At 39.8% G+C, this 20,412-nt stretch overlaps 1 protein-coding gene across 1 annotated transcript in view; it reads left to right on the forward strand.

Annotated features, from left to right (window-relative positions):
- The window catches only part of ACOXL (acyl-CoA oxidase like), a 338,638-nt gene that overhangs the window by 212,541 nt on the left and 105,685 nt on the right, over window positions 1–20,412 (forward strand). Inside the window, 2 exon segments of the mRNA XM_078444739.2 lie at window positions 6,400–6,509; window positions 15,567–15,678. Of these exon segments, the coding sequence (XP_078300865.2) occupies window positions 6,400–6,509; window positions 15,567–15,678 (222 nt within the window).

The following is a 20,412-nucleotide window of genomic DNA, read 5'->3' on the forward strand; positions in this document are numbered from 1 at the left end:
AATTACTCACGGCATCGTACATGTGGGTTTATCTGTTAAAATAGCTCTTCCTCTTTTCTCCTCGCTCTCCTATCCCTGCCTTCCTTTTCCCTCTTCTTCCCTCTTCCCTCTTCCTTCCTTCCTTCCTTCCTTCCTTCCTTCCTTCCTTCCTTCCTTCCTTCCTCCCTCTCTCCCTCCCTCCCTCCCTGGCTCCCTCTCTCCCTCTCTCCTTTCCCTTCTTTCCTTCCTTCCTTCCTTCCTTCCTCCCTCCCTCCCTCCCTATCTTCCTTCCTTTTCTTCTGGGCAAGGAATTTTTAAAGATTCTCCTCAAAGAAATCTCACTTTGATGGGATGTCTAGCACCTTAAAGAGGAAAAAAGTTAAGGGCTTAGAGAATCGTGTCCACTTAGCTTTTTCTCACAACCTCACACCCTGAGTGGCACCTAAGCTGTCCTCAGGAACCTAGAGTTGCCAGATGTAGTTGTAATAAAGATACAGGACACGCAGTTACATTTGTGTCTGGCAATCCTACTGAGGTCCTGAGGGCCAAGTCCAGCTTTGTGGGGTGAAACCTGTATAGTTGTATGAGACCTCATTCTAGGAAGAGCCTATGCTTGGTTTAATACTCTGCTCTCACCATCTTGAAATTCTTAATAATTTTGGGCAAGGGACCCTGCATTCTCATTTTGCACTGGGCTCCAAATTACATAGCCAGTCCTGCCTAGGGCATGATTTGGGACCCCAATGCCATAAGTATTGCCCCTTTGAGTGGCTCCATCCCCCTATATGGCTCAAGCCTGAGTGCAGCCCCACTTCCTGGCTCGTCCTTGTTACATAATGGATGATATCTGGGGGGTTTTCCTAAGACACCATGTTTTCTATTCTAATTGGTTCTCAGGATTTCTGTCTTGGCAGCCGATACCACTTGTTAAGACTTTTTCATCCAAGTTTCACTGTACCTGGCATAAATCAGTGAGGTACTTAGTATATAGAAATGCTAGTTGCTTCATAGGTACCTTGAAAAGCCATTTGACCTAAAAAAAAATAAGTTTTATTGATGCTATATAATCAGTGTTGCCTGATACATATGATATTCATTATAAATGCATGTTTATGATGTCATTATTCTGCACAATTGCTTAGACTCATAGTTTCCAAATGTTGGCTGTAGATTAGCGTGATTCCTCCTGCAGATGGGATCTTTTTTAAAAGGCAAGAACATGGCTGTTGTGACTACTCAGGCCCCTAGAGTTCCCTTAAGAAAGGGGTTCCTGAGCAGGTGCGCTGGGAATTAATCAAGTATATGGAAGAAAAAGAGTATTCATATTTAGAACCAGAGAACTAACTGTGCAGATAACCACAGAAACAACATGACCACGAAAACAGTCACCTAGAAAGAAATAACATCACAAGTTGTCTTAAGAAAATCTTGTGTAAGTATTCAAAACACCAGACTTAGATAAGGGTGTAATAGCTTGTATTACAAGATAATATTTCACTTCCCAAAATGATCTACTACTGGGTTCATTTTTCTTTTTCTTTTTTAAAGGTTATTTATTTTGAGACGGCGGGGGGAGAGTGCAAATGGGGAAGGGCCACAGAGAGGGAGAGAAGGAGAATCCCAAGCACTGACAGTGCAGAGCCCAGTGTGGGACTTGAACTCATGAACTGAACCATGAGATCATGACCTGAGTTGAAATCAAGAGTCAGATGCTTAACCGACTGAGGTTCCCTGGGTTCATTTTTAAATAATGAAATCTCTACTATAACTAAGATAGTCAATGTGTAAAAATTATATTGAATTTCCTGATTTGGGATAGTCATTATTACTGTGAATGATATCACTTTGGGAGGAATCTGAGTGATGACTACATAAAACCTCTCTGTAGTATGTTAGGTTTTCAACTTTTTGTGGGTCTATAATTATTTTAAAATAGGAAGTTAAAATATGTGTATATGTATGTGTACACACACACACACACACACACACACACACACACACACACACACCATAGCATATTATAATGTATTTAGGAGCACATCTATGAGTGAAAACAAGCACATCTTCATGGCATGCCCAGTCAAGATGGTGACTGATCTCTTTGCCTCTCTGGTCATTTATCAAATAAAGTGTTGGAGTTAGAGACTGTAATGCCCAAACAGCATGGTAGCTGATAGCTTTAGTCATTTAATCTTTCACCAAGGGGTATCAACAGCAGGAAATAAACTTGTTTTTACATCATATTTTCTTGTCTCGTGACCTAATAAAGGAGGAAAGAAGCCAAGAGCCAGGAACAAAAGGGAAAGAAAAGGGAGCAAAGATCCAAAATAACCGATCTGCCAGCGCCCAACTTGTCTGTTTTTTTTTTCTCTTAACTTTAGCCCCTGAGCTGGATTATTGTATCATTCTAATTTTAATTCTAGCTAAGGTGAGTTATTTTTTTCCAATTTAAGTTGCTTAAATCGGAAAGGTGGAAGTAGTGACAAAAAGGAAAGGAAATGATTAAGGAATGGAGCAGGTTGGATGAGATATTGAAAACAGGAAGGGGATTTATTTATTTATTCATTCATTCAAGAAAGATCCTTCCGCTTTCCATTCCGTGTTGCCCGTTGTCTGACGACATAAGAATGAACCAACTGTGACCTGGCATTTACCTTACAGGCAGTAAAAAGATAAGAAGCCAAGAAACAAGTTGCTTTGCTCTTTATCATCAGGCAGCAATTACTGCTATGAAGGAAAATAGAGGAAGGTAAAGATACAGAAGGGTGGAAATCAGAGAAAGGAATTTTTAATGCTTGGAATGATGTTGCTCTTGTAACACAAGGGACGTGGAATTATAGCCATCATAAATTTAATAGATTAGCAAAAACAAAGAATGTACACTTAATCCTAGCGATGTGTCAGTGAAAGCAAACTTGATCACTATATAATTTGAATTCTAGTTAAAGTTAGTTAATTTCTCCCCTCCCATTTTTCCCATTGCTGGGAGTGTTTTGATGTTTACACTTGTTTTGTATAGCAGCGGACATGAAAATGTTCATGTCCTTTGACCCATAATACAGTACTGTGATTCTTAAACGTATTGGACCTAATGCCCTGTTTTTTGTAAACAATATTTTGTAATACCCCCTCTACTATCCTGAAATGAAATCATGGATACTATAACTTATCTGGAGATATAATCTCAATAATTCAAGACAATATTTCAAAGAAACAAAAGGAATTTGTAATAAACATAACAACATAATACATAATACAGTACTGTGATTCTTAAACGTATTGGACCTAATGCCCTGTTTTTTGTAAACAATATTTTGTAATACCCCCTCTACTATCCTGAAATGAAATCATGGATACTATAACTTATCTGGAGATATAATCTCAATAATTCAAGACAATATTTCAAAGAAACAAAAGGAATTTGTAATAAACATAACAACACAGTAAGACAATGTCTGGAAGCCAATGCATGGGATTACCATGGCAGCCTCCAGCAGAGACCGAAGCCCAGGGATAGGGACGTGTCACAACTGGGAACATCCACCAGCTTGCACGTCACTGGCCTAAAGCAAGTCCTGTGGCCACCCCTAACTTCAGAGAGCAAGGGACTTTAGTCCTTCCATGAGCCTGGGATGGGAAGAACCTGAAAGCTTTGGTATAACTGAGTTAGGCTCTGGGCTATCAATTGGCTGCATGGGTTTGACATGGGTTTTGACAGGACCCTGGATGTGGCATGATCCCCTGCTGGTTAAGATGAGCCAATGAATAATTGCATGACTGGCTCTGCCCAGCACTGCCAATAAAGCTCCCCTAGGCAGATCTGCCTTGACAAGTTTCTAGCATCTTTCTTATAGGCTGGGTGGTCCTTTATAAGGATCTTTGCATCACATGAGGTCATGTGATTTATTCTCAGGTAGTAACAACAACAAAAAAGGGACAATGAATGCTATTTGTCTGAATATACTGATATCAAATTAATGACAGTATAAAATTGGAAACAATCTAAATAAGTGAATAGGAATCTTTAATTAGCTGTGATGGTTCCAAACAAAAAATATTGCACAGCCATTAAACAGATAATTAGGATCAGAGACAGCAGTGTGAACCAAAAATATCACTTAAGATATACTGTTGACTGAAAGTATATACAACATTTTCTATAATCTCTATAGAAACATAAATGTATCTGAAACAAAGAAGGAAATATTCTTTTTTTTATTTTATTTTTTTCAATATATGAAATTTATTGTCAAATTGGTTTCAATACAACACCCAGTGATCATCCCAAAATGTGCCCTCCTCAATACCCATCACCCACCCTCCCCTCCCTCCCACCCCCCATCAACCCTCAGTTTGTTCTCAGTTTTTAAGTCTCTTATGCTTTGGCTCTCTCCCACTCTAACCTCTTTTTTTTTTTTTTTTCCTTCCCCTCCTCCATGGGTTTCTGTTAAGTTTCTCAGGATCCACATAAGAATGAAAACATATGGTATCTGTCTTTCTCTGTATGGCTTATTTCACTTAGCATCACACTCTCCAGTTCCATCCACGTTGCTACAAAGGGCCATATTTCGTTCTTTCTCATTGCCATGTAGTACTCCATTGTGTATATAAACCACAATTTCTTTATCCATTCATCAGTTGATGGACATTTAGGCTCTTTCCATAATTTGGCTATTGTTGAGAGTGCTGCTGTAAACATTGGAGTACAAGTGCCCCTATGCATCAGTACTCCTGTATCCCTTGGGTAAATTCCTAGTGCTATTGCTGGGTCATAGGGTAGGTCTATTTTTAATTTTCTGAGGAACCTCCACACTGCTTTCCAGAGCGGCTGCACCAATTTGCATTCCCACCAACAGTGCAAGAGGGTTCCCGTTTCTCCTCATCCTCTCCAGCATCTATAGTCTCCTGATTTGTTCATTTTGGCCACTCTGACTGGCGTGAGGTGATATCTGAGTGTGGTTTTGATTTGTATTTCCCTGATAAGGAGCGACGTTGAGCATCTTTTCATGTGCCTGTTGGCCATCCGGATGTCTTCTTTAGAGAAGTGTCTATTCATGTTTTCTGCCCATTTCTTCACTGGGTTATTTGTTTTTCGGGTGTGGAGTTTGGTGAGCTCTTTATAGATTTTGGATACTAGCCCTTTGTCCGATACGTCATTTGCAAATATCTTTTCCCATTCCGTTGGTTGCCTTTTAGTTTTGTTGGTTGTTTCCTTTGCTGTGCAGAAGCTTTTTATCTTCATAAGGTCCCAGTAATTCATTTTTGCTTTTAATTCCCTTGCCTTTGGGGATGTGTCGAGTAAGAGATTGCTACGGCTGAAAGAAGGAAATATTCTAAAGGTAGTTCTGTATGTGATTGAATCACCTATAAATTGCTACCTAACGAATCATCCCAAAATTGAGTAACTTATTTTTTTTTGATGTTTATTTACTTATTTATTTTTGACAGAGACAGAGCACAACCTGTGAGGGTACAGAGAGAGAGAGGAAGGGAGGGAAGGAGGGAGGGAGGGAGGGAGACACACACTCAGAACCAGGCTCCAGGCTCTGAGCTGTCAACACAGAGCCAGATGTGGGGCTCAAACCCCAAGCCGTGAGATCATGACCTGAGCCAAAGTCGGACGCTTCACCCACTGAGCCACCCAGGTGCCCCCCAAATTGAGTAACTTAAAACAGCACACAATTGTTAGCTCCTGGTTCTGTGGGTCAGCAATTTGGGCTGGGTTGGGCTCATATGGTGTCGTTCTTCTGCTGGCCTTGCCTGGCCCCACTCACGCTATGGCAGTCAGCTAGAGGCTTGGCAGGCAGGTTGGTCCAAGGTGGTCTCACCAACACATCTAGCAGTTGCTGCCGACTGTTGGGTGCACCTCTATCTGTAGCAGGCTAGACACGGACATCATTTTTTTTTTTTAACAAAACTGGAAAAGCATGCGGTATGTTAGGGCCAACTTATAACTTTCAAGCTGCTGAGGGAGAGGATTGATGGAGCTTGTTTTATGGGTACATTTTAATACTATTCCCCAAAGCCTCATCAGCCATAGAATATTAGAGGCAAAAAAGAAAATAGACCATCCATCTGTCTGGTTCAGGGAAGGCAAGTAGGTTTTATTTGAAGTGTCAACTCAACTGCTTGGTCCCAGGACTGGCATTAAAGGCTGATGTCTCAGGTGGGCGAGAGAGCAGTAGGTAGTTAGCCAGTTAGGCAAGTTGGCCATACGGGAGGGATGGACAGTGGGAGCGTAAGCACCACACATTGGCCATGGGAGACAGAGACCTCCGGAAGGATAGGGTTTGCATTTGATTCCTTTCAAGGAGTTTGCTAGAAGCAACTAGCCCTTCTCTGGCTCCAGCATTTAAAGACACCCTAGCACCTCTTTACATTCTTGACAAATGACTGACAAGTGATAAACTGTCTGCATAGGTTGTGGTGCGGGAACTGCTGGCTCGATATACCAAACAGCATCAAGAGAAACCACTCTCCCCCGTGTTCCGAGACTGGGCTGAGTCTGGGAGTGACAAGCTGAGAACCAGGTAGGTGACTGCTCAGGCTGTGACCGTCCTTGGCCCCCAGTGTCTTACTATCGAGCCTGAGTGCATGGAACCTCGTCGTGGCACAACCACTCTTGTTGAAATTTTTAATATTCCATACGGACGAGCAATGCACGATTGTTGTAGCATCAGTGCTCGTTCACCCACTCCCCAACTTGAGAACCAGAACACCGTTAATTCTGTTCTTTCTCCTCCTGTGCCTTCTTCGTTGTGTGTCCACTGTTCCCAGCACTTCAGAGATTTTAATCCTAAGTACCCCCATGAGGTAAGTTACTGTTTCCATTTCACAGATGAGGAAACTGAGGCATAGAGGTTATTTTGCCCATGGTTACTTGCTAGGGAGTGACAGAGCTAGGATTTGAATGCAGGTGGTTTGGCTTCAGGATCCATGCTTTTGCTTGTTTTTATTGATTTTTTTAGTGTTGTCTTTAAGCTTGATAAGTAAGGGGTAGCGTATGTGGTATTCTGTAGCTTCCTGTTTTCACTCTATTTTGTTTCTAAGATTCATCTCAGCTGTTATGTGTGTGGATAAAGAACTGTTCTCTTTGTTTATAATATTTAGTCATGTGTATATGTCCCCATCTACGTAGCCATTCTAATAACCAACATCAGTGGACATGACATGAGGGTTGTGCTTTTGATATTTTGCACAAATCTCCTGTGAAAAATCTTGCACGTTTTCTGGGTAATATGTGTAAGGGTTTCTACAGGGCCTTCAAATTTAGTTGCTGTGACTCAGAATAAGAAATAAATTTTACATCAACCACTGACGCCCACACATCCATAGAGCTCCCCACTCCACACACACCCTGAATCAGACACCACCAAAGCAAACATCTCATGAAACCTTGCTTCTCCTGTTACTCGTAATGGTCTCTGATAGTTTTCAATTTTATTTTTTAAAAATACTGACCTCAATCCTTTAAACTGATTTCACAACCAATTAGAGATGTGCAATCCGTTGTTTGAAAAACACTCCTCAGTAGTACATAGGAGTGAAAGTGCTGTGTTGTGGGGAGTATACCAGTGTTCAAGTTCACTAGATCATAACAAATTATTTTTCAGAGTCATTTTGCAGATGTATACCTTCACCGGAAGCATGTGTCCCGTGGAACCATCCTCGCCAACATGTGGGATTATCAGTCTTAATCAGCCTTAATACACACACACACACACACACACGCACGCAAAGATCTCTCACTGTGACTTTAAATTGCATTTTCCTTATTACTGTTAATTAAAGTTGAGCATGCTTTCACAAGCGTATTTGCCACTTTTATTTCCTCTCATGTGAAATGCCTGTCCGTGTGTTTTGCCAATCTTTCTTTTTCTTTCTTTTTTTTAATTCTGAGTTTTGTTGTTGTTGTTGTTGTTGTTTTTTATCCTTTGTTGTTACAGATGTTACAACTACCTCCTCCAAGTTTGTGCCTTGTCTTATATTTTCTTTATGGTGCCTTTGAACATAAATTCTTAAATTACTATTGAATTTATCAATCTTTTATATTCCACACTCTGTGCATCTTGTCTACTTTGAGATCATGAAATACCAGTTTGAGCGTTTCACCTTCCACATTTAATTCTCGAGTCCGTTAGAGGTTTATGCCTGTAGTGTGAGGAAGGGATCTAACTTCATTTTTTTTGCCTCCTGTAGGGATTGTCTGTTGTTCCAGCACCACTTACCAAATTGACTGTCTTTTACTAGTGATCTTCAGTGCCTGCTCTGGCATTCACATAGATTTCTACACATGTGGGAGGCCATTCTGGTGGTGCTTTGTTCCTAGTCTGTTTGTGTATCCTAATCCAACAATACAATACATTGTTGCAATTATACTAGATTGGTAATTATAACCTTATATTATTGTATCTAAAATATAATTCAGAGGGGCGCCTGGGTGGTTCGGTCAGTTAAGCATCTGACTTCGGCTCAGGACATGACCTCCGGTTCGTGGGTTCAAGCCCCATGTCAGCCTCTGTGCTGACAGCTCAGAGCCTGGAACCTGCTTTGGATTCTGTCTTCCTCTCTCTCTGCCCCTCTCCTGCTCACACTGTCTGTCTCTCTCTCTCTCTCAAAAATAAATAAACATTAAAAAAAATTTGTTTTAATATAATTCAGAGTTGTGTTGACTTTTGCCCTTTCATACAAGTTTTGGAATCAGTTTGTTACATTTCTCAAAAAAAAAAAAAAAAAAAAGAGAGAGAGAAAGAAAAAAAAAACAAAAAACAAAAACCTGCAGACACAAAAGGAAAATATTCTATGACTGTGGTTTTATGAGGCATCTAGGGTAGTCAGATTCATAGATACAGGAAGTAGAACATGGTTACAAGGGCTGGGAGGAGGAGAGAATGGGTGTTATTATTGAGTGGGTACAGAATTTCCATTTGTGATGATGAAAAAGTTCTGGAGAGGGATGGTGGTGAGGGTTGTGCACCATTGTGAATGTACTTAATGCCACTGAACTGTACTCTTGTAAAGGGTTAAAATGATTGATTTTATGTGATGTATATCTTACCACACTTTTTAAAAATCTGCTATAATTTTCTTTGAAAGTGTTTTGTCTTATAGCTTTGCAGAAAAATTGACATATTTATAAAACTGACCCTCGTCTCAAAGATTTTCGTTTTCTAAGTGTTTTCCAGAAATTTATAATTTTTTCCATACATAGTACATTCTTCGATAGATTACTAGGTACTTTATGATTTTGTTATTGTAAAAAGAATAGTGTTGAAGTTATGTTTTTTTGTTGCCCATTTATCATAAATGCAGTTGACTTTTGTCTATAAACCTGACCATAAAAAAAATTTCTTCTGGGTCTATAGATTCTTTGAGTGTTTTTTAACACAGACAAGCATACCATTTGCAAATGATGACTTTTTACGCCTTTCTTTCCACTTTTTATTCCTTTTATTCTTTTTCATGTAGAAGGTGTTCTTTTGTCTTATTCCTGGTTTTAAAAAGACTTAGCTTAACGTTTCACTACTAAGAAGGATATTTGCTGAAGTTTTTGATAGATACACTTTGCTTCCTAAAGAAGCTCCACTTACTGTTATTTCTAATACATTTTTTGTCATTAGTAGGTGACAAATTTTATTGATTTTACTGCAAATGATTTTTTTTGCATCTATTGAAATGATCTATTTCTTCCTTAACTTGTTAATGTGATAAATAAGCCTCATAAATCTTTTAACGTTAAACTACTCTTGCATGCTTGAGAAACATTCACTTTTGTTATGCTGCATCGTTGTTTTAATATTTTCCTGAGTTTGGCTTGCTAGTGTTGTTTTAGGGTTTTTGTTTACTTATTGGCCTACTGTTTTCCTTTCTTGTAGTTCCCTGATTTGAATTCATGTCAAGTTTTACTGGTTTCATAAAGCTATTTTGGGAGTAGTTTCTTATTTTGTGGGAGAATTTGATAAGCTATTTGAAAACTATCTGGGCCTGGGGGAATATTTAAACTACTAATTCAATTATAGTTGACCCTTGAACAAAATGGGTTTGAACTACAAAGGGCCACTTACATGCAGACTTTCTTTGATAAACATAATACAGTACTGTAAATGTATTTTCTCTCCCTTATGATTTCCTTTTTTTTTCCCTTTTTTAAAAATTTTCTTTATTTTTGAGAGAGAGAATGACAGATTGCAAGTACAAGAGTGGCAGAGAGAGGAAGACAGACTCTGAAGCAGGCTCCAGGCTCTGAGCTGTCAACCTAGAGCCAACGCGGGGCTGGAACTCACGGACTGTGAGATCATGACCTGAGCCGAAGTCGGACGCTCAACCAACTGAGCCACCCAGGTGCCCCTCCCTTATGATTTTCTTAATAACATTTTCTTTTCTCTAGTTTACTGTACTATAAGAATATAGTATATAATACATATAACATACAAAATATGTGTTAATTGATCGTTTTTGTTATTGGTAAAACTTCCAGACAACAGTAGGCTATGAGGAGTTAAGTTTTGGGTGAGTCAGAAGTTATATGCAGATTTTCGAGTGCACAGGGGTCAGGGTCCCGACCCTCATGTTGTTCCAGCATCAAGTGTAGTTTAATTGTTTTAAGACCATTTAGGCTTCCTCTTCTTGTGTCAGTTTTCATAAATAATATTTTCTAAGAATTTAACCACTTAGATTTGAATTTATTTGTATAAGGTTTTTCATACTGTTCACTGATTATCCTTTTAACTTCTGCTAGATCTGTAGTTCTGTCCCATTTGTCACTCCTAGAATTAATTTCATGTGCTTTCTCTCTCCTTTTTTGTTGCTTAATCTTACCAGATGGTTGTTTGTTGTTGTTGTTGTTGTTGTTGTTATTTTAAACAACCAACTTTCCTCTTTGTTGATCCTCTCTGCGGTAACTTTGTTTTTTATTTCATTGATCTATGCTCATAAATGTTTTGTTTCCTACTTTTGAGGAGTTTATTGTGCTTTTCAACTTTTGTGCATTTTTTAAATTGTTATTTTTATTTGGAGGAAGATAATTGGTCTCCATAACTAAAATGTGTTGAACTAATTTCCAAGGAAACTATTTATTTTAAAATGTCATTTAGGGGTGTCTGGGTGGCTCAGTAGGTTAGGCATCGAACTCTTGATTTCGGGTATGTCATGATCTCATGATTCATGGGATTGAGCCACATATTGGGCTCTGTACTGATAGCACAGATCCTGCTTGGGACATTATCTCCCTCTCTCTGTGCCCCCCCAACCCCTGCCCTGCACTCACTCACACGTGTTCTCTCTCTCTTTCTCTCAAAATAAATAAACTTAAAAAAAAAAGAAAATGTCATTTTATCATCCTGATTTAAAACATGGGAAACGGGTGCCTGGGTGGCTCAGTTGATTAAGTGTCCAACTTCAGCTCAGGTCATGATCTCACAGTTCATGAGTTCGAGCCCTGCGTCGGGCTCTGTGCTGACAGCTTGGAGCCTGGAGCCTGCTTCAGATTCCGTGTCTCCTTCCCTGTCTGCCCCTCTCCTGCTCACACTCTGTCTCTGTCTCTGTCTCTCTCTCAAAAAAATAAAAATAATAAAAATAAATAAAACATGGGAAACACAATAAATGATAGTGTGTGGCACTTTTCATGTCTATTAGCATAAAGTGAAATTAAGAAATATGTAATCTGTCCTTTTTTTTCTTTTTTCTCTCTCCCTTTCTCTCTTCCTTTCTTTCTCCCTCTCTTCCTTCCTTCCTTCCTTTCTTCCTTCATACTGGTCAGGTTCCTGTTTTTTCAAACTCTAATCTATCTTAAAGCTTGAAAACATCAGGTCCCATATTCTAGGACTGTTTCACTTAACTCGTTATTAGTTGTAATGTCTCAATTTGTCCTTGTACATTCTGTAAAGCCACTGCGTCTTTTTAATATTTCTAGCCCTGAGTGGGCAATGTATAGTACTGTTAGCTTCCCCCCCCCCCCTCCAATTCTTCAGTTTGAAAATTATCGAACATATAAGGAGTTGAAAGAACAGTACAACTCCCATCAGAATCAGCTCCATTCGTTCAGGAAACTTGTTCCCAAACTGGCAGCACATCATCTGCCCTTTCATTTCTTTTCCACATAGCAGAGCAGGGCTCGTTTCCATCATTTTGAAGGCACAGCAGACCCTCACCCATATGCAAATTTATATTCCTAGCAAATTTTCCGGGATAGACTTGAGATGTGCCAAAGACAGTATTCCACTTGTAAATATTTGGAAAGTTCCAGTCCATTTATTTTTGTCTCGCTTATTAACCTCTAAAACAGTATACATCTGTCGCATACCTCCAGGTTTTACTGATTCAGTCTGTCTGTTTATCTACTTACATCCCCAAACCTTGCTCTGGTTTTTATGTATCTTGAGAAAAGCCTTTATCATCCAACATGTTTTCAGTGCCCTGGGCACTTCTGTCAGCGTCGGTGATGCAGCAGTGACTGTGGGTTCTCAGCCTTCATGGAACCTACAATCAGATGGCGGTCATATTGACAACTCATGAGAGACGTACCCACGAGCAGGCGGGGGCGTGAAGAAGAATGGGCTGAGGACTTCCTGGTGCCCTGAAATGCCTCCAAGTAGGCAGTCATTTGTGTGAACACTCAGAAGCTACCCATTCATCTGGACTGTGGGAGGAATTAGTCTCCAGAGACTAGGTGAGGGAGGCAGGGCGTGGCTCTGAGAGTGGCTATAGCTGGTTCTGCAACAGCTCAGTTCTGTCCCCTTGTCCTGATGAATGCTGCCTCTCCCCTCCCCCTGGGACTGCCTCTCCCTCTCTCCCTGGGGCTGCCAGCGGAGCTCTGGCTGCCCTCATCACCCCCATGGATACTTAGGAGGTGTGGGAGCTGAGGAAGTTGAAGTTTTGCACTATGCTGAAAAGTTTTACCATGTTGTATTATGAACATTTTCAAGTATTGACCAAATTGAAAGACGTGTAGTGAACATTTATAAACCCACCATATAGATTCTACTATTAACATGTTACTGTGCTTGTTATATCACATGTATATCCATGTATCAATTCCTCAGTGCACTTATCAATTCATCTTTTTTTCCCTGATGCATGTCAAACTAAACAGCTGACATCAGCATACTTCTAAATGATTCAGCATGAACATTATTCACTAGAGTTCAAAATTTGGTTACACTTTTTTTCTTCCTTTGTAGAACTTACATACAATGAAATGCACAAATCTTAACTGTGCATTAACTGAATTTTGACAAATGTAGATATATACCTGTATAACTCTTGTTAAGTAATAGGTCACTAGCACCACTCCAGAAACTTCTCTTATGTCCCTTTTCAGTCATTTCCTGTGACCACCTCTCCAGATGCAGCCACTAATCTGATATTTTTCTACCACAGATTAGCTTATCCTGTTTTAGAATTTCGTATAAGTGGAACCATACAGTATGTATTTTTTGTGGCTGGCTTACTAACATGACATAATGCTTTCTGAGATTCATTCATGTTGTCATGTGTTCTAGCTTGTTCCTTTTTATTGCTGAGTAGTATTCTATTTTACGGATATACTAGGATTTGCTTTCCATTTTCTTATTGATGGAGAGACACATGGGATGTTTTGAATTTTTCATTCTTCTGAGTAGCTCTGCTGTGAATATTCATATGCAAGCCTTTTTGTGAAGATATGTTTTTATTTCTCTTAGGTAAATAGTAGGAGTGGAATTGCTGGGTCATAGGGTATGTGTTTCTTTAGTTTTATCAGAAACTACGAGAACTTTTTCCAAAGTGGTTTGCCATTCTACACCTCATCAACAAGTATGAGAGTTCCGGTTGCTCCATATCCTTGTCAACATTTGATGATGTCAGTATTTTAATTATAGTCATTCTGGTGGACATATAATGCTACCTCGCTGTGGTATTCATTTGCATTTCCTTGATGACTAATGATGTGCATTCGAATTTAACTTAAATTTAGAGTCATTTTGACCTTCTTATAAAATACAAGGAGGTTGCCTTTAGCAATATCCCTAATTTTAAGAGTCTTCACAGTTTTTTATGCTGGGTGAGTTTCTAAAGCTATGTGATGTGGTTGTGCTTGGCATGTGACTCATGATAGGGCAGGTGGGTGAGATCCACATCCTGTAGCACATGTAGTTCACAACCTCAAGTGGATCGTATTCCACAGTAAACATTACAAAAAAGATAGGTTCTAATAACAAAATTCACAGTCTCTAGGCTTCATAGTAAGTCTCTAGAATGACTGAAACATACTTTTCAATACAATGTGAGAGTTCTTTCACTTTTTGTTAAGTAAACTAGGACAGAAGCTCAACTTTCTAATGACCAGATTCAGAATAAGTATTGATACAAGTTAAATTTCCTGATAATTGGCATGAAAATGACCTCCCATCTTTCCTGTCTACACGGAGGGAAATTATTAATTCAGTGCTTGGCATTCTCAAAAGCACTGTATCAATTGCTTCTTAATGTTTCTCTTATGGCTTCTGATTAAGCAACAACAGCTACTTGTGGGTTTAATTTTAATTAGTGAAACTCTAAATTATTTGGGTCTTATGACAACTTATTTTCCAAGAATATGGGGCAAGGGGGGCACAACGGTGTGGCTAAGTTATGGGAAGCTGTAAGTGTGAATTAAGCCCTTCACTGTCTATCCAAGTTCCAAAGACAGACGTTTCATGGGGCAGAGGATGGGAGGGTGCAAAATTAGCACAAAAGGCAGAGCCACATGAAAAGCCTGCAGGGCTTTAAGGGAGACAGGTGTTTTGAGTCTCTTTGTGCCAAAGTCTCTTACCTCCCCTGTGCCTCAGTTTCCTCATTGCCAGATAGGGAAGATAGAAATGACTACCTGCTGAAGAGAGTCATTATCTCTGCAGGACACTCTACCCTGCACTTGCCCACAGCCCGCTCACTGACCTCTTGGCCTCCTCTTTCCTCAAATACAAGTGTTCCCTAAGACAAAACGCGAGCCTGAGCGTGTTCTGCCCATGTGTCCTTGAGCAGGTTGCTGAAACTTGCTGAGCCTCAGTTTCCCAAACTATACATTGAATAATTATAGTATCTGCATCGTAGAAATTTTGAGATTGTTGAATAATTCACAGCGGTAATTAGCACAGGTCCTGATACATTATGTATTTAAGAAATGTTAGCCTTTGACAAATACTTTGTGACAGATGTATTTGATGAGCAATATTCACTTGTAATCATTAGAACAAATGCCCAACAATGGTTGAGAAAATTATCATAAACCCAATGGATGCAAATTATATAGTTCTTAATGAAGAAAGACTATATAAAATATTGACTAACTATCTCTAATACAATAGTAAGTGAAAAGAAGCAGGAAGCCAAATTATCTTTACACCATAAGGACAACCACATAGGATAAACTAGAGCCAGGTACCCATCAGAATATTGAAAGAAGCATGAATACGGCGAGTGAGAGAGGTGAAGGGGGCTCAACTGTACTTACACTACTTTTCTATTGGAAAAAAAAATTTATTTTTGACAGAACAAACCCTGTCTGTTTTTCTCAAATTGAATTCTTTGGTGAGGACAAAATAATAATAATGGTCACTGTGTTTTTCCATCAGTTTCTTGGCATTTGATGTGGACACAGTCGGTAATCTCGCCTTTCTGTTGAAAGCAGTGAATTTTCGCGAAAGGGCTCTTCGCCGGAGTTTGGTGGCCAGAATTCATTACAAGGTAAAGATACGTTGTGTGTGTGTGTGTGTGTGTGTGTGTGTGTGTGTGTGTGTTTCTTTTTTTCCTTTTGACATGTGTTTAAGGCATATTCTTGCTGGTGAACTATCTGCTAAATGTAGTAGAGGATAAGTCAGGATAATCAGAAGCTTCTGGAAGTGGCTGGAGTTCCTACAGGGCATTTGTCTGCCCTGAAAGCCCCACTTGCTCTGAGGCCCTGATGCTGCTGTTGAACCCTTTTGTGTTGACTTTTCGAATTCCGCCCGCAAGCCATCATTTGGCTGCCATCGAAGTTGATGACTGGAATAATTTTTAGCCCTTATTGGAATTGAAAAATCATGGTCTCTGTGTTAAATGGACACATTGTTCTCTGGGGGGAAAATGTACATCAGATATATTTAAAAAATAACCATTGGGAGTGCCTGAGTGGCTCAGTCAGCTGAGCGTCCGACTTCAGCTCAGGTCATGATCTCATAGTTCGTGAGTTCGCGCTCTGTGCTGACAGCACAGAGTCTGGAGCCCACTTTGAGTTTTGTGTCTCCCTCTCTCTCTGCCCCTCTCCTGCTCATGCTCGTGCTCTCTCTCTCTCTCTCTCTCTCTCTCTCAAAAACAAGCATTAAAATTTTTTTAAAAGGGAACAATTTTACTCATTTGGCCTTTCTTAAAATTATTCAAAGACATGCTCTATAGGACATTTTAAAAAATCAAAATTAATAGCTCCAACATAAGGAGGCCAAGATATAAAAGGATTTGTGGTCCCCCTAAATCCAACCAATAAGTAGGTGTTTTTTTAAAACTAGTTACAAAGTTCAGGGGTGCCTGGGTGGTTCAGTCGGTTAAGTGCCTGACTTCGGCTCAGGTCATGATCTCGCCGTTCCCAAGTTAAAGCCCCACGATGGGCTCTGTACTGACAGCACAGAGCCCGCTTCAGATCCTCTGTACCCCTCACTCTCTGCCCCTCCCTCTTCTTGTACTCTGTCTCTCTCAAAAATACAAGAAACATTTAAAAAAATTAAAAAAAAATAGTTGCAAAGTTCAGAATCTAAAAATGTGTTTTGGGGAAAAACATGAATTAAAAAAATTTGACTCACTGGTTCTACAATAGATTGGGTTTATAATATATTTTAAGGTGAGATAGAAGCTAGAGTAAAAACATGCTCAATCTCTTACTTTAATTGCAGGGTAGGCAAAAGACACTGTTTTGTTCTGACTTTGATCATTAAAGGAACCTAGGTTAAGATACGTCTCATTACATTGTAAGTTAATATGAGTACCAAACACAGGATGCCTGTTATCCAAATCGCTACAGAAGACACAGCAAAGATAAATAAACGACCAGAAGCTTGTGTAATCAGAGGCAGAGCAAGGAACAAATTAGAAAGCATGTTCTTAGGGTCCTTAAAGATTCCCCAGCGCTGCTTTTTTTTTTTTTTTTTTTTTTTTTTGCTCTGCCTGCATCATGGCGAGAGGGCTGTTTTAAGAGGGCTTCTTGGTTTGAGAATTTCTCCGGGATTGCTTCTTGAAATCTGCTTCCTGATCATTGTGACATCCCCTTGACTCTTGTCTGATTTGGCTAAGTGCAAGTCCTCTGTCTCTGGCCCCAAAAGATTAACAATCTGGTCTTCAACTGCACTGATCTGGTAATTCCTTGAAAACACCTTTTCCATTATAATATGATCCCTAAATTCAATCCACAAAAAAATCATGGGAGAGGCATCTTCTCATACATTTCCATTATAAAGAGACTTAAATCCCTCCAGCGTCCGCCTCTAGATTAGAGCATTAGATTTAAAATGGCCTATAAAATGAATGAGTTTTAGTTCTCCTAATGAAAGCATAGATGCTTAGTTTAGAAATAAATCTAATTATATACATTTTATATAGAAATAAATCTAATTATATATGTTGATGTATACTTATATACATCAAAACAAAAATGATTTTTAAAAAAAATACAGATTGGGCAACAGCAAGATATTTTCAGATGTCTTTCAGAAGGTTGGTGTTTTAGTCTACTTGGGCTGTCATAACAAAACACCACAGATTGGTTGGCTAAACAATAGGAATTTATTTTCTCACAGTTGTGGAGGCTAGAAGTTTAAGGCCAAGGTGTCAGCAGCGTTGGTTTCCTCTGAGGTCTTCTCCATGGCTTCCAAATGGCTGCCCTCTTGATGTCTTTTCACACGATTCTCCCTCCGTGCATGCCCTTCCTGGTGTCTGTTCCTCTTCTAAGCGTATCAGTCAGACTAGACTGGGGCCCCATCCTAACGGCCTCATTTTAACTTAATCACCTCTTTAAAGACTTTATCTCCAAATAGCATCACATTCTGAGGTGCTGCAGATTGAGACTTTCAAGTATGGATTTTGGAGGAAACATAATTCACCTCATAACCGTTAGTGATGTTGCTCTTACAAAAAATGCAAAAGTGTGAAACAGTACACAGCCAAATTGATGATGCTATAACTGTGAACTTTTATGTGCCAAATAAGATATATCTGTGGTAGCCAGCTTCCAACGTACCCCCAAGAATCTTTCCCTCTTGGTATTTACACCCTTGCGTAGTCCTTTCCCATATTGTACCAGAATTGGTCTGTGTGACATACAGCAGAAGTGATAACATGTCCCCTCTGAGATGAGATTATTAAAAAAACAAACAAACATGGTGACTTCCATGTTGGTCACTCTGTTGCTCATTCTTTCTCTCTTTCTTGGATTACCCACTCTGTGGGAAACCTTGTCTTGAGTTTTAACTGACTTAAGTTTTAACCTGGAGATACATGAAGCCAGAACGGCAGCTTCTGCATTCCTGACTTCCAGAAACTCTGAATAATGAGCGTTTGTTTTAATCTGTTAAATCTGGGGGCAATGTGTTACAGAGTAATAGATACCTCACACAGATTTGGGCACCTCAAGCTAGGTGATGATGTAACCCAAACTCAAAATGTGGGTGTGGTCTTGGAACCAGGAGTGAGCTTAGAGAGGAGTCTTAGAGAAGAGGAGCTCAATAGAAGCCTAAAATGCCTTGAAGAAATCGTTCATAGAAGCTGTCTGGGCTTTGATAAAGCTGTGGGTGAGGACTTACAGGAAAGTGAGTAAATATTATTGGAAACTGGAGGAAAGGGGATTCTTGCTATGGAGCGGCAGAACTTAAGCAACACTGTTGTGTCTGTAGTGATACAGAAAGTGGAAAACATACCTCAGCGCCTGAAAGTGTCCACAGGGTCTGCTTTCTTCTGGCTGCTTAGAGTACAACGCCAAAAGACAGAGAGAAGCTGAAGGAAACAGTGTTTAACAGGAAGGAACTAAGACTTGCCGTGGTTTTGAAGATTCCCAGGCTCACCATCTTGTAATTTCTTGTGGCTGCCATGACAAAGTACCACAGGGGTGGTTCCTGGCAACTGGTATTCCTTGGCTTGTCTCCGCATCACTCCAATCTCTGCTTCTGTCACCGTGTGGCATTCTTCAGTCTGTGTGTCTATATCTTCTTTTCTTCTTATGGGGACACTGAGTCATATGGACTAAGGCCGACCCTACTCCAAGGATGACCTCATCTTAACTTGCAAAGACCCTATTTCCAAATAAGGTGTCATTCACAGATACTGGGGATTAGTGCTTCAATATATATTTTTGGAAGACCTAATCCTACCCAAAAGAAACATAGAAGATGGCTTCAGAGCAAAGATATAATCCAGAGCACTCTCAGGAATGCACGGTCTAAAGATAAAGCCCAAGATGTAAGTGAAATCCTTTTAAGAACTGAGAAAGATCAAAGATGGGTCTTCAGTAGGGCAAAAGGCCCTCTGAAGAGATTAGGGGTATGCCTCACGGATCTTTTCAGTCCAACTGTAGGCTTCTAGGGTGCTTTTAAAGGCATCCTTCTTTAGTAGCCTTCTCCACACCCTGAAGGCCTATCTCAAAGAGATTTGTGGATATGGATTTTTTTGTCTAATGGACTGAACCCCAAAAAAGATTCACAGAAGATGTATAAAGCTTCTAAGAGAATTATATCAGTCACATTTTTCAGTTTGTGCTGAAAGGTACAGAGATAGCACAAAATGAATAGAGCCTTTGAGCCATGAAACTTCTACAAGCTGAGAGCAGGCTGAGAAAACTACTCAGTCACAAAGATGCGGACCTTTCATGATAATGGAAAGAATGCCTCAGAGGAAGAAAACCAAGGGCTGTGGAGAATAAAAACAGCTGGACATGGGTAGGACTGAATCTTAATTAAAAAAAAAAAAAAAACTTCTGACATTTGATCAGCTGGATTTCAGAATTTCTATGGATCACTGACCCCTTTATTCCTCTCATTTTCTTCCCTTTTGAGCATGAATATGTATAGTGGTTATCCAGTCCTCTCCCACTATTGTATATTGGCCATGTACAGCCAGATACAGATAACTTGTCTCTTTAAAGCCTTCAAATCAGTTTTTAAGAGACTCTTAAAAACTGAGAACAATCTGGGGGTTGATGGGGGGTGGATGGGAGGGGGGGTGGGTGACGGGTATTGAGGAAGGCACCTGTTGGGATGAGCACTAGATGCTGTATGAAAACCAATTTGACAATAAATTTTATATTAAAAAAAAAGCCTTCAAATCAAAAGGAACTGTACTTAAGGAGTGACATCTTGGAAACCTAATCTGTACCCAGGCTAGACTTAGATGATGGGATTCTGGGATTTGAATCACTGCTGTAATGGGATGAGATTTTTGTGGCCCTTGGGAAGGGATGAGGAT

The sequence above is a fragment of the Panthera onca genome, chromosome A3 (assembly GCF_046562875.1).
Source record: "Panthera onca isolate mPanOnc1 chromosome A3, mPanOnc1 haplotype 2, whole genome shotgun sequence".
Classification (NCBI taxonomy): domain Eukaryota; kingdom Metazoa; phylum Chordata; class Mammalia; order Carnivora; family Felidae; genus Panthera; species Panthera onca.